At 52.1% G+C, this 15,186-nt stretch overlaps 1 protein-coding gene across 1 annotated transcript; it reads left to right on the plus strand.

The window, feature by feature from the left end:
* Positions 1–3,095: 3,095 nt before the first annotated feature.
* EAH_00025250 (WD-repeat protein, putative) lies at positions 3,096–5,360 on the plus strand (the record flags this gene model as incomplete). The annotated part of the gene is made up of 1 exon (XM_013392932.1): positions 3,096–5,360. One exon carries the CDS (start codon positions 3,096–3,098, stop codon positions 5,358–5,360), a length of 2,265 nt encoding a protein of 754 aa, XP_013248386.1.
* Positions 5,361–15,186: the final 9,826 nt, after the last annotated feature.

Consider the following 15,186-nt stretch of genomic DNA (forward strand, 5'->3'; position numbering starts at 1 on the left):
CATCAGCAGCACTGAAAATTAGAGGAGGACAAAAACGTGAGAACACTGTACCTGCGTTTCCAGCGCACTTCATTTAGTGTCTCGGCGCGTTACTCCTGGCTACCCGGAGTGTAATTGCCGATTTAGCTCAGTCGGTAGAGCGCCAGCCTTTTAAGCTGGTGGTCGCGGGTTCGAGCCCCGTAGTCGGCTTCTGTATCGGTGTTGTTCTTTTCTTCGAGTACATGGTTCAATATTCTTTTGCTTAACCCCAAACAATAGTGGTTGCATTTTTCCATATTGCCCCTGCTGGTTGCTTCTCTTCCCCTTATTGCCTAGCCGCCTCGCTTCCTACTTTCGTCTACCTACCTCGCTTCCTACGATCACCTACTTACCCCGCTTTCTACATTTGTCTAGCTGCCTTGCGTCTCGTGATTGCCTGGCTGCCTCGCTTCCTACGATTGTCTATGATTTGCAGTATCCCGCAATGTGTGTCAACTATTGGTGCGTACGCATTTTGGATAATTCTGGAGTACGTACGCATATATGTACACATATATGTGCAAGCATATATATATATATATATATACTTATCCTTACACGACCTCTCATCGCATCTACCTACCAAAGGTGATATGCCACGTTTTGCTATTTTGCTGGAGATTCTTTTGAATTTCGCCCCCAGCATCTTCGTATCGAATGCTTCACTCGCCAAGGAAACTTATCTATGACCCACTCCTTCGAAGTGCTCTGACTCTCCCGGTTCATATAAACCGGAAACGAAATATATAGGCAATCAGGAGCCCAGTAGGTCACTAAGAGCCACCTATAGGCAGCAGAAGCAGGAAGGCTTCCTCTTTGGCTTCCGGTCTTCCTAAAAAGGGCAAGAATCAAGCACTTGCTGCAGCACGAGTGGTTTGCTGATGTCTGTACGATTCGCACTGCAGCGCTGGACGAGAATGGCCGGGCTCTATCTCAGCTGTCCGCTCTGCTGCGGCAGCACAAGCGGCAGTAGCAGGAGCAGCTGCTGTTGCCTCTGGTACCGGCTCGCCATCGACAGATCAGTGCCTATTGCTGCAAAGCGCACAAGACGCAGCAGCACTCAAACAGTAAATACGGACTGTACACACAGCAGCGGCAGCAGCACAGCGTCAACATGAGATACGCCGACGACGCCTAGAAACGGCGCTTCTTGTGTTGTACAAGCAGCAGCAGCAGCAGCAGGCGCTGGTGAATATGTACCGAGAATTATTGAAGCAGCAACGACTATTGACAGAGAATGAATAATTGTCAAAGAAAGGAGCTCAGGCATCTGCAACACGCGACGCGCCTGGTTGCGGTGTAGCGGCAGCAACAGCAGCATGCTGTGCAGAAGGTGCAGCAGGAAGTTGCAGAAAAAGGTTTAGAGGGCGAAGGCTACCTGCAGGAACTGCTGTCTTACACACGAGGCTGGCCAGGCTCTCTCGTACAGCAGCAAATGTGCGCATCACGACGGGCAGCCTCCGTTTGCTCGCACGCCCAGCCGATTTAGCTCAGTCGGTAGAGCGCCAGCCTTTTAAGCTGGTGGTCGCGGGTTCGAGCCCCGTAGTCGGCTCTTTTATTGTTCGATACCTCCCAAGGCGCTACGGTTTTGGGTAGAGTGGCAAGCCGCAATAGCTCGTTGGTTACCTCCCTTCCAACGATTTATATACGCATCCCACAAGCCATGTCACAGCTTGATAGTAGAGTATCTGAAAACGCTCTCTCATTGCATCTAGAACAAATTCATACGTTAGGCTTTTACTATTTTCCCGACGATCCCTTCAGCCTTCCCCCTGAGCCTCTACAACCCGAATGCCTCCTACGTAAGGGGAGCCTTGGTAGACTACGCCTTCTCGAGGCACAAACTGCTTACCATTCTCGTCATTGTAGAAAGAGTAGAAAGAGAGAAACATAAGAGTCGGGAAAGAGCCAAGTATTTAAGTAGGATCCATCTTCACCCTTGGGCTTCCTTCAATTAACACTATATGGCGACCACAGGTCACCTGCGAGCGTCCGTAATCAGAGATTAACCAGTCTGAGAGCGGTTGTGGCTCGTTTATGCAAAAAAGGCGAAGACGGGTCAAGGTATAAGCCTAGGGTTTCAATAGTGGAAGCAGCAACCACAAGCACACGAGCGGCGACACCCTACTCCACCGTTCAACGCCGAGGTCTGAGACTTCGGTGAACCCATAAGCAAATGAACTGCATCCAACACAAGGAATATTAAAAAGTAGCAACCCTCAAGAAAAGTTAGCAACAGTATAGCAGTAACGACGACAATAAAGCCACCCGTGACGGCGGTTGCTCTAACAGCAACAGCCTGTGGTGAACTGGGGCTCTCTGTGGCGAGAAGTCGGCCAGTGTAGCTCTACTGAACAGTCATTTTGAGGCATCTCCTTTTCCCGGGTTCTATGGTTGGGATATTGAGAATCACGCTCCGAGACATACCTCGCTCCGTTTTCGGGAAACCTGGGCGGGGCCAGGAGCCCCCAACCTAGCTGGTACATATACAGGAACCCTTCCACAGTGATGACGACACTAGCGACAGCATAGACAATAACATCAGCAACAGCAACGAAGGAAGCACCAACAGAAGACGGAGGATTGCAAATCCCGAGCCACGTGAAACAGCAGCATGCAAAGACAGCTGCACTGCCTCCTCCTAATTCGGTAAAAGAGCAGCATAATACGTCTGCTAGCAGCAGCACTACCAACATCATCACCTATCCCAGTAGGAGTGCCAACACCGGCAGCGGTACGGACAAGTCGACGAGCACTCGCAGCACCAGACCAGCAGCAGCCGCGAAACTTGCAGCAGCAGCACCGTGACCAACCGCTGCAACGAAGAAAACGCCAGTCGCAGGAATAGCAGCACTGAAAATAACAGCGTCAGGAGGTTCATCAGTGGCAGCAAAGGCACCTACGGCAGGACGGAGGGACAACCGATGCAGCAGTATTAAATACCGTGAGCAATGCTCTGCAGTTTCTTCGGCAGCCTAGAAATAACAGCCTTTTAACGTATGCAGCAGCGGATGGAGGTCAAGCAGACAGCAAGTACGGCAGACGTGTAGCGAGTAGCGCTTGACACCCCAGCGGCAATGGCTACGCGTCATATCGCTGCAAGAGCAGGTGCAGCAGCAGCATCAGCAGAATTTGATGCGCCGCGAGAACCCAAGGCAGCAGGTGCAGACGCAGCAGCAGGAGGGCTTCCGCTTTGGCGCCAGATCTTTCTACGAAGGGCCAGAATTAAGCACTTGCTGCAACACGAGTGGTTTGCTGATGTCTGTACAGCTCACGCTGCAGCGCTGGAGGAGAATCGCCGGCTGCTAGCCAACCATGCGTCTATCTTGGCTGTCCGCTCTGCTGCGGCAGCACAAGAGGGAGTAACAGCAGCAGCTGCTGCAGCTGCTGGCACCGGCTCGCCGTCGACAGATCAACGCCTACTGGTGCAGAGCGCCCAAGACGCGGCAGCTCTCAAACAGCAAGTACGGGCTATACAAGCAGCAGCGGCAGCAGCACAGCGCCAATATGAGAAGCACAGACGGCACCTAGAAACGGAGTTGCTTCTCCTACAGCAGCAGATACAGCAGCAGCAGCAGGTGCTCGCAGAGAAAGACCGAGAACTACTGCAGCAGCAACGACAGTTGCGAGAGAAGGAGGAGGAAGTGTCAGAGAAGGAAGCCCAGGCAGCAGCAACACGCAGGACGTGTTTGCTGCTGGTGCAGCAACAGCAGCAGCAGCAGCAAGCTGTGCAGAAAGCGCAGCAAGAAGTTGCAGCAAAGGCCCTAGAGACTGAGGGCTACCTGCGGGAGCTGCTGCGCTACAAGCAAGCGGAAGCAGCCTCTCTCGAGCTGTTGCAGCAGCAGATGCGCTCAGCATCACCGGCAAACGCCGATCATGCTGTTGCCACCTATACTCCTGCGTGTGCGTCAGCCAGGGGCATTGCAGTGGAGGGTGCTCCTGCGTGCGCCAGGCAGCAGATTCAGCCAGCAGCAGAGGCAGTGAGGGCCGCAGTTGTTGCTCATGCGGCTGCTGCACCCGCTTCAGCTGCAGCCCGGGCGGCTGCAGCAGCTACGTCGGAAACAAATGCTGGTGGTAAAGCGTGTAGCAAGGGCAGTAGCAGCAACCGCAGCAACAGCGGGGCTAGCAGAGGAGCTGCGGGGGAAAGCCGGCCGCCTCTGCGACTGGTGCATTCGGATCGACTGCACGCCGGAGCAGCCCTCTGTTGCTGCTGCTCGCCGACAGCAGCTGCAGGAAACGCGTCAGCAACAGAGCTGTTCATCTCTGGTGGTGCAGACGGAACCCTTGCTGTGCGAGCCGCTGCCTCTAGCAGAAACGTCTACACATTCATCCCCTCTCCGCTGTGGGCTGCATGCACTGCTGTTGATTTGCTGCTGCGGCAGCAGCCATATGCTCAAGTGCAGCAGGAGGTACAACAACAGCAGGAAGCTGTGGTGCTGGTAGGTTGTATAGACGCCGCTTTGTACGTAGCGCAGCTGCCTAGAGGGAAGGTGGTGGAGACTCTCAAAGGCCACGGAGGCTCTATTGTTGCATGCGGCTTCATACAGCCTCAAGGAGACACAGCAGCAGCAACGGCAGCAGCATCAACATCACCAGCTGCTGCTGCGTGGAGCGTGGGGAATGACAGGTCAGTGCGTCTGTGGGATCTACACCGCAGCGCATGCAGCCGCGCTGCTGTGCTCTTCTCGCGCCCGACAGCAGCAGCAGCAGCTGAAAGAGGGCTGCTACTGGTAGGTCACCGCAACGGAACACTTGGCGTTTTCAGTCCGTCCAGCCCATGCAGCGGTAACAGCAAGAGCAGCAGCAGCAGCAGTTGGTCTCCAGATATTGTCTCTTCTGCAATGCACAACTCGGAGGCCATCGTGGGCGTGGCTATATCCCCAGACAGATACACTGTATGTACCCTTGGAGAGGACAAGACGTTGCAGCTCTTGGACCTACGAATGCTGTTGCAGCACCGGCAGGAGCAACAGGCGGTGCTGACACACCCTTTGTTGCGCCGCAACACGGTTGTTGCTTCCCCGTGTTTCTCCCCCTGTGGCCGCATGCTAGCAGCGGCTACTGGCAGCCACCTCCTCTTGTGGGACCTGCAGAAGGCCGCGGGTGTTCACACGGCAGCAGGAGCAACATCCGATATTCTGGGAAGCCGCAACACTGGCCAGGACGGAGTCGGCGAGGATCTGTCGGCAGTTCGCCTGCAGCAGCTTCAACAGATGAACGATGATAGGCTGCTCTCAGTGCTCCACTGTGCTGATGCAGAAATTTGCTGCCTGTCGTGGAGTAGCGGCAGTAGAAGATTGTTTGCAGGCTGCAGAGATGGTGGAGTGTTCGTTTGGGAATAGTGGGTGAACTTGAGCGGAACGGCATGCTGTAGCTGCCGCAGCAAGATCTGCAGGAGCCAAAGAAATATCGCTTGCTGCGTGTTGAATGCAGTCGCAGATACTGCCAACAAACGGAGGCAGTTTGCTGGCTTAGGTTTGTAGTCCAGCTGCAGCAGAAGCAACAGCAGCAGGAGCCTTGATGCCCTGCACGCGGGCGGCTGGCCGGCTCCAGCGAGGCGGAGCCGCCCAAAGGCATCGGGTATAGCTGGGTTCGCTTGCCTGTTGCCTTCTTTTTCGCGGTGAGAATGGATGATTGGGTGACCGCTTTGTTGGAGCATATGATGTTTCGCGGATATGTTGAGCAAGTCAACACTAGGTCAGTTCTTTGCTCCATCCCTCACTTCAGCCTGCCTAAACCCCATGCTACACCTGAGCGTAGGGTCGTTAGTGATTTTAGATTTTAGATGGCTGAGTGATTATCTAAAACCGTTTGACTGTGAGAATGCGCGGCCTTTGTCATCGGTTGAATGCACACAAGCCTCACAGTTGTCCGCAAGCGATAGTGAGGATGGTTTTTATCACATTGAAGTACCAACGCAATACCCACCGTATTCTAGTGATTCAATATAATGGTCAGTGGCACAGATATGTGCGAATGCCCCAAGGGTTTACGAACAGTCCAGCCATATTCATACGCTTCTTCAATAAAGTCATGCCTGATGATCGGTATAAGTAACAATATGGATGACGTAAATGATTTTGATATGAAAAGTGACGAGTTGAAAGGGAGCACTGAGCGACATGGACTAAAAGTAAATAGTAAGAAAACATGATTCTCGTGCCGGAAAGGTACCGGCCTTAGATAAAATGGTTTCTTACCTAAATGGGCAGTGCGTGCTAGGGCCTGATCCTAAAACATCATAGACTAATGAACACCATCGATCTAATGCAGAGATATCCCACCCAAAGATGCGCCTACAGGCTATCTGGGCTTGTTCAGTTCGTCGGAGCCTTCATTCTCTCCACATCGGATCTACGGATCTACACGATTTGTATAGACAAATTCATGCACGAGACTGGAGACTGGAAGGAAGAAATCGAATGGGAACATTTTACGCCCTCATGGCCGTTCAAAATACAGTGCCCAGTTGGAGGCCTCATTGTGGCATACTTCAACATTTCTGAGAAAGGATGCGGGCTTGCTGTATCAGTAAGAGATGCAGTTGAACAGCAACTTTCCTGTATCCGAGCAAGCGAAAAATGGTTCCAAACGGCAGATACATACCGACAACAAGCACCAGGGTGGGTGGAAAGGTGATTACTCGGAGTAGAAGCTAAAGATTGGTCTACCGACAGCCTTCCTATCGTGCAAGCACGATAAGGACAATACTTTCAACATTGAAGAATACCCGCCAAGTAAGCCTTGGAAACATAGCATAGGGCAATTATTACTAGAGCTAGAAAACCTTTTTGAATATTTAGAGTAATTGCTTTTTCTGAGGTTAGAACTCCATAACCTAGAATAACATGCCCTTGGATATAACAATCTAGCACACCAACCATCACGACCCCTACACCACGGTCTCCCAGTGATACCCTTGCGAAGATGATATACTAATATACTTACAGTGGGCGGAAGAAATGAGTACAAAGAGCGGAAAAGAGTAGAAGAGTTTTCCCTCCCTAGCACGCTTCAACACCCGGGTGCCACAAGGGGGCACCCACGCGCAGCGCGCTCGAGTCTGGCCAGGTGCAAAAGCACCTGGTGAAACTGTAGCGCGCTGCACACGAGCGGAGCGCCCGAGACGCTCCCACCATCTCCCCGGCCCTTCCTTGAGCGAAAGGACCAAACCACCTGCAAGCGAAACGGGAAATGGGAGAGACCTCCGTTGTCTGGAAGCGGCAAGGCTTCAAAAAGTGGACGATGAAAAGTTTTGCGAACAGCCTTGTCGGCAATTATGGAGGTTCCTATGGTAGCATCACCCCCTCGTAAGGTACAAGTTGTTGACGAAACTATAATATCCTTATTGCCTGGCACTTAAACTGCCCTTTTAACAACGAACTTTTGAATATGCTTATTGCAAGGGCAGCAGGCCGTGAAGTGTCATCAAACTTTTCGGGGTATATGGATAAAACTTCAAGTACAACAACATGTGGACCCATTTGCGTCTGCAGGCACCTCCGCGCACATTTCTACTAGTCGCGGTGAGTGGTATCCCGTAGAAGTTCTCTTGGGACGAGTACTACCCGTTTCGGTGAAGTAACTTGGTGCAGGTTCTCAGGGTTACCGAACTGCAGGCGTGCACCAGCATACGAAAAACAGGAGGAAGCGTATAGCAGATATGTGTGTGGGCGCAAAAGAACGTTGGCAGCGAGCGCTGTTCCTATTCACTCCAACTTGCTCATAAGCTCTGGGCGGGAGGAAACAGCTACTTGGAAACTCTAAGCGTCCAAAACATAACATAGGCGTACCTAAAGAGGAACGCTGTCTGAGAACCTGTATAATGATAGGAATATGTGGCTCTACGGGGAACGGTACACGAAGAGGCAACGGACGCTTAGGAAAAGCTTTTGTCATTCACTACACAGCGCTTCTATTCCTGGTGCAGAATGCAGCGCTGCAGGAGACCGGTCATGCTTCAGTTACCGTGCCAGCCGCAGCGACGCCGGTGTCATTGGAAATAGTGTGGGTACTCTGGTTTTTAGCGGGTCGGCAGAAACCCGGCGGGCAGTATTGGTCTAGTAGGGTTCAAGCACGCTTGCTATTGCCGCCATATGCGCAGTCCGTGATGCTGCTACTCTTATTGAGAGAGGCAGGCACAGGGCGAGAGCAGTGTTGTCCTGGAGAAAAGTAGACAAAACGTCTTCGAAGGCGGGAGGCCAGACAAAAAGTAATTGGAGCTTACCGCACAAGGGGCTGCCTTTCTCCTAGCGGCATTTGGCAAACAGCCAAGGCTGCTGCATTCGCTGCGTGTAAGCAAGAGTGCCGATGATTTTGCAGTGGGTGAACAGTGCAGGCAACGAATTAGCGTATGAGTTGACAGGAGCCTTGGGGGAGAGGCAAGGGCCTGCCGCACTAGAGCCTGTGGGAGCCCCCAGGAGCTACAGCTGGCTAGCAAAGGTCGACTTTCAAACATCCAGCTTGCTGCTCTCCCAATGACTGAGTGCCAAATAAGGAAACGCTGCAAGGTGAATGTTGTTGGCTCGGAGCTACGGAAGGGTGGATGTGCTGGCCGTGCATCAAGTCGACGGATAATGGTATTTAAAAGGAAGATGAACATCTGTGGCGACGGAAGTTGAGGCGCCGCACTTGCTCATTTAATCGTAAGATAGACTCAGGAACTGCGCGACATTAAACCTGCAGGCCTATAGAACTCAAAAAATGAATACTTGATTGATGATGTGCCTTCGCACACAGCGACCGTGGAAGTGCCTTCGCACACAGCGGGGGTTAAGAATTATTCGCGAAGTGTAGGGTTTATATATTGAGTGCAAAACTAGTACGTATGCCTAAGGCTGATAAGTAGTTGCAGCATAGAACGCTGTTCACTACACCTTCTGCGGAGGCTTAAAGGGCGACCCGACAAAACCACTAAACAACTCCTTCACAACTCCTTCTGTACGGAAGCCTTGACAGATCTTCGTCAGGTGTGTTACGGACTGATGCTGGGTTTGAATGGGGAACGTTTAACCATATAAGTAATGTCGGCAGCTCTTCGCCCCCCACCAGACCGCGTGGTGCTCGCTCTCGCACACCGGATACTTTGGCTGTGCTTACGTGAAACGGTGTGAGTAGCTGGCGTCCACCTTTTTATGAACTGTCAGCTTGCTCAGACAGCACTACACCAACCGCTGCGTCACTGGCGGCAGATGTTTGGAAGAAGGATTCGTCGGTGTCAAGGGACGCAAGTGCTCGATGGCAAGTATCTGAAAAGAAGCACCTTGCCGCTTCTTCTACAATCTCTTCCCAATTAAGGTTTTTGCCCTTGCTGAGTAGATCTGTTAGAGAGGTGGCAATGAAAGCGATCCACTGTCGAAGTCGTACGACCTAAGCCAAGGAACTTTTAAGTTTGGTATGAACGCACAGGCGACTCCCCAGGGGCATGACAGAGGAACTAAAAGTCCGCGAGAGTGTGCAGGACAATCACCCACCGAATGTACTCATGGGCCGCCTTCACACCTTATCTCTTCCTTCTAAGGTAGGACCGCCAATTTGCTCTTTGTTCCCTTAGTTCCCTGTGCGCAGTCCAAACACTCAATGGTTGCCACTCTCCGGGGGAAAGAAAGCCCGGCAATGAGCCATTGATACTGAAGCCTGGAATCCACCGTAAGAGTTCTGTTTACGAAGAGCTGCTACTTATCGATATATAGGCAAGTAAATAAGTTTTCCTTGTTCAGCACTTCTCAATTCTGGCGTATCCTGTCCCCCTGCCTACGTGGGGACAAACCTGTTCGCAGTGCCTAGGACAGCTTCCACAGTCCAGATGTGCTCCAGAAGAGTAATGCCAGTGCTTAGGCAGACCTGCAATTGCTGCGCTTCCCCTTCTTTAAAGCAAAATGCCAACAGCAAATGTAGCCCTTCAGGTGCATGTTGAAGAAGAGTACACATTTTGAAAGGCCGCCTTCGCACTGCGACACCCGTCATACCTGGACACAAGCAAAAAGGGCGCCTTCTCTATGAATGGTTTACGCAATAAAAGCACCTTCGGCTCGACGGGATGGTGGTACCGCGATCTTTCCTATGCAACGAGGCTCCCAGCCGTCTGCCGCCACTTCACGAGAGACCACACTCTGATCAATCAATTTTCGATTATTTGAGAAAGGAAAAAACCAGACTTCTGACGAACCATATGGGCATAGTATCTAAAGTTGTTTCCCCTACATTACAACGGAGCTCCCTCTCAAATCATCAGTGCTATGCTCCAGACCGGGCTGCTGCTTTGGCGGGCAGCTGGCGTCTCTCGAGTACGCGGTGTTGCCAAGTATAACGCGAGTCCGCGATCTTGCGGAGGCCCGACGTGAGGTTCAACACAGTAAACATTACATGAGGTAAGAGTTCACCCCTCAAAAATACCTGACCTCGGCTCCCAGTCATCAGACGTCCTGGGCGCAGCAGAACAAGGTTCCGCTAGTACGTGGAAGACTTGCCCCCCGTGAGCTGCAGCCCTCCTTGTGCCAAGCCCACACACAGGCATGCCCAAACCACCTTTTGGTGAATGCACTAGCAGTGCGGGCAATCTTTTTAAGCACTGGTCCTGAGCAGCCAACCTATACGGTGTAAGTGCGTGCACCAGCTCTGCGCACGCCAGGCACAATACATAAATATGGTATGCATACTAGCTACTTCCAAGGCATCGCGCTTCAGAATATGTTCCGAAGGGCGTAGCTACAGAGCTTAATTTAAATAAAGAAGATAACCTCGTGTCCTGCCCAGCTCCTTTCTGGTGCCTGCATTGCATGCCTGACACTCTTGACCCGTTAAATCCTCTGCGCAAGGTGCCTAGCAGCGGTCAACAACATCAGCTATCCTATCTTCCTCTGCTAATTTCTTGACTAACTTTTGGCATGTACCGTACAAAGTACTTATGTTTGGTCTCGTGACCACTTCACTATTCCAGCGAATTCGGCATATTAGAGGGGATCCAGCTTCCTCCAGCAACAACGTATTCTCCAACCAGCAACAATCCTCTCACTTATACCCATCTCCAAATCCGCTAGAGGCATCCCACCGCGCTGCCAGGGGAAACACGGGGGTGGGGGGTATTTGCCTTTGAAATACAAATTGCCGAGTACCACAACTTTCAGCAGAGAATACAGAAAGTATCCTATGTGTACGAAGATGCAAACAGCTCTGAACTGTGGCCTATGTCTTGCTCCACCAGAGAGCATAGAAGTGGTGTTTCCACTCAGCCCTTTGCTCCACTAGTGGAAGTTGCTGCAACTTGTGCTTCCGGCTGCTTTGGCAAGCTGCGGCCACACGCCACAGCATGCTACTGCCGAGGTTCCTGTGTCAGCTGCGGCGCCCCTGGCGGTCCAATGATGCCGCTAGCGCTACGGGGAGCTACGAAGCGCAACACTCTTACGCTGCATTCTTTGGATCTGTTAATCTGCTGCCGATGATGCGGCTGGTTCAACAGATGCCGGTGCTCCTGCTAAGCCTATGCAGCGCAGCCCCGGTCTACCGCGAAGACAACAGGAATGCACGACACCGGGAGGGCAATGAGCAACATTATGGAGCCCCAGAACGCAAACTTCCACCACGCAGGCTTCTCCGGCATATCGCCGTTGAAAAGAAAACCGAGGGACAACCCTGCAACGCAACAAAAAGAGCCAACCACGTGTACGAGTGATGGAACTGGGGCGGCCGTTACACATAACTGAAGAACCAATGCGCAACCAGCACGAATGTGAGAAGCGTCAGAGTCTAGGCAGATGATGGGGGCCTGACACGGGAAGCCCGGGAACGGTGCATATGCCGCACCGCAAATTAACCCTCCCAGGTGGCCCATCTGGTCGATAGAACCGCCGTTAAGCGTGAAAGCGAAGAGACCCATGAGCAAAAAGAAAGATACAATGTTTGTTAGCAGACGATCCCTGTGTTGCAGTCGCCGCCAGCTCAGCGACAACTCAGCTATTTCCACGCCCATCATCCCAAAACCTGTAGAGAAACAACGAACTAAGCTGGCGCACTGACCGCTTCTGAACAGACGGCAAGCATCAGCAACGGACAAGCGTGTAGGCGCATAAATGCATGCATTGGCGCAGACCCTGCGCGCTTTAAGCACCCATGCAGATAGCTACGTTGACGGGTATTCCTCTGAAAATTCATATGCACGCATGTACTTATGCTAATTGAACGTAATCACACCCAGGCGCCTCAATTTGCGCCTGCACACAGGTCACCGACCGTTGGTAGGTAGCGCCTGTGCGTCTAGCACCAATTCAGCATGCGCGCCTCGTACTAATCAACAGGACCACAGGATGACTTCAGTAGCTAGGTACGGGTACTAAAGGCTTGCCTGCGGTGCTGGCACCGACTTTTACTGCGCCGCAGAAGAGAGCCGCAGCTGAGAGGAGGTTGCCGTACACAGCGGAGGAGGCGTAAAGCAGAGCAAATTTAAGATATCCGTAGCGTCGCTCAATGCCAAAACCCATCCGCATCTGGAAGAATACATTAAAGGCCACGTGAAGTAGATTGGCATGCAAAAAACTGGCCGACAGCAGTCTCCATACCTGGCCCTTAGCCACCAAAGGGGGTACATTGGCCCCGAATGCGACCAAAATTGCGGCTGTGACGATGCATAAATAAGCAAAAGCACAACACACTTACGGAGCCTTCATTTCACAACGAGAACCCAGTCGAGATGTAGGGAATGGAATACAGGGGCAGACATAAGTCAAAAATAAGGGGGAAGTGGAATAACGAAGAGAGGCAGCAGAAGGGATGAGGGGGCCCAGGAGCATATTCAAAAGCGTGTCGCTTAAAAGCCCCCGAGTAGAGAACCATACAAAACGGAAGCATGAAGATAGATCTGCTGAGCACGGCTCTGTTTTGGATTGGACAGCGCCGGGGAGCCTTACTGGATGGGACAAGAGGCATCTCTGAGTCGATGGCGAGTGTAGTAATAAACACTGCCCAGTCCGCTATTGATATAAGAAGCAGCAAGGAGCGCAACCTGAAGTAGGGAAAGAGCAATTCGAGCACCCTCAGCGCCGTCGTCCGGCGCATAGAGGCGGGCTCCCCACTTGTTAAGTTGCTATCGGTGCTGCGCGTTTCAGCTGCCATGGCACACATATCAGGACAACGAAACGGCGAAAAACAGTTCAAAAATCCTGCGTAGTCAAGGGACGCTCTTGAACGCAGCTGAGAGAGCAAAGGAGCAGTAACTGTGCCGAGCCACTTCCTGCTAGAGCAGCATTTCTACAGCAACATATCGGGGAGCAGCGCAGCTTATCGCTTCACTTGAGAATTTTACAGATGCCGCAATATTCAGACGAAGGTCGCTGCAGCCTGCTCACCTCTCAGCAAGGGTGAGCGCTCACCCGTCTCCACATCCCTGCTGCGCTGCTCATCCTCCTTGCGGAGGTCCGACAGTGTTCGAACAACCATGTTCTCGTCGTTGTGCCGTGCTGATATTGCTGCTTGCGCCGTTGGTGCTGTGCTATAGCTGCTGCTAGCCCGAAAACACTCCGACGGTTTTCAGAGCAACCGAAGCCCAGGCTGCGTCCACAAGGCCGGCCTCGTAACGTAGCGAGTAAGCAGAAAACGCCAACGTCCAGCTGCCAACCTACATGTAGTTGCTAGTAAGCTGCATAAACTAGAATCCTGCCTTTGAAAACCACGGATTAGAAGATCCGCCCACGTGTGCGCACGACTTCCAATGGTGTGGCAGCAGCCTCACTCCGGTAACAAGGCCCCAGCTTCTCAGAAAGTTAATGCGCAACAGCTCACATGGGAAGCTGTGTTTTAATCGAAATGATGAGGAAGTGCCTGCTTGAAAATACCGGAAGATTGAAAATTGCACTTGCCGCTGCTGCTGCAACCCTGCTTGGCTGATACAGCTGTCCGCCACGGAAAACGCCGCAAAGTGCCACCCTACGGCAGGGGGCGTGAAGTTCACATACCCTTAATTAAACAAAATACAACGATCTGTATAAATTATGTTCCTTAGCCGCGTCTAAAAACTTAGTTGGGGTAGTTGGATGTGGCCTGCTGGTCTCCAGGCCGTATGGTCACTGAGGCCCCCCCGTTGCTGTAGATTCGGGCATGCGCAGTTAACAATCGGGGGGACGGCATCGCTCGCCAGCAGAATTCGTTAGCAACTGGTGAATGCATAATTAGGCATTTGAATCCTTGATGATAACTAGCTGCGACGCAAGATTTGCCGTGTATGCAACTGGAGTAGATATCACCGCCAACACTATAAAAGGTGTAGGCACAGGCTGCTGGATGGAGAGCAGCAAAGTTCCAGAGGAGGATAAACAGGACTTAGGCTACACGTAGTTGTTTTTTTAGTGTTGTTGGCAATTCCCGGATGCTGTTGGTCCCCGTTGCAACGAAAGGTGTCCTGTGTGCTTAGTCCTGTCGGTTCCGCTCGTGTTCCTATCTAATTCTCTCTCACGCTATGCTAAAGTGCCTCAGCTACGTTGTTTCCTACTGGTCTACCTGAGTAGCGTTCCTGCCGTGGGGTTCCATCCGTGGAGGTGACTGCGCTGGATCCACATACACGGCGTGCAGCAGGCCGCATTACACTCAACTCTTTGCTGAGCATCGATTCACTGGTCATTGCAGAACTGATGTTCTTCCAACATCCCATAGAGAGGGAATCTACTAGCAGCAAGTGTATATCCGTCGCCACGGATTCCCGAGGGTGTCTCTGTTCAGTAGCATTATGGAACGTATGCTTCCGAAACTTAGGTGAGCGATCAGCCAATAAAGGGCCTTGGGGCAGTACCTTTCCATGACAGCTTCATTTCTTTTCCTCGCAGGTGGTTCTTGTGAATCTTGGTGTGCAGTTGAGACAGTATGCTCTATGCTATGTAGAGCGAAACGTTTTGTAGGCACTGTCTATATTAAAGTGTCCTCGCAAATGGGCGAAGCAGCATCATAACGGTTGGGCCCAAGTGTTCTGAAGTGTTGGTCCAATGTAGGCGCAATGACGCACCGCATCAAAGCAGCACGGACGTCGCTGCATGGCGAGGCAAAAGGGGTTGTCATGACGGACTCCACGCCATACCATCGGACCCATGTAGCCCGCTGCCATTGCTCATATTTGCCAGTGTGGAAGGCGCGGTACCCTACACAAATCGTAGTGTACTGTGGTCTCAGGAGAACAAATAGCCTATG

This window comes from Eimeria acervulina, genomic scaffold (assembly GCF_000499425.1).
Source record: "Eimeria acervulina Houghton genomic scaffold, Eah_scaff204, whole genome shotgun sequence".
NCBI classification, from domain to species: domain Eukaryota; phylum Apicomplexa; class Conoidasida; order Eucoccidiorida; family Eimeriidae; genus Eimeria; species Eimeria acervulina.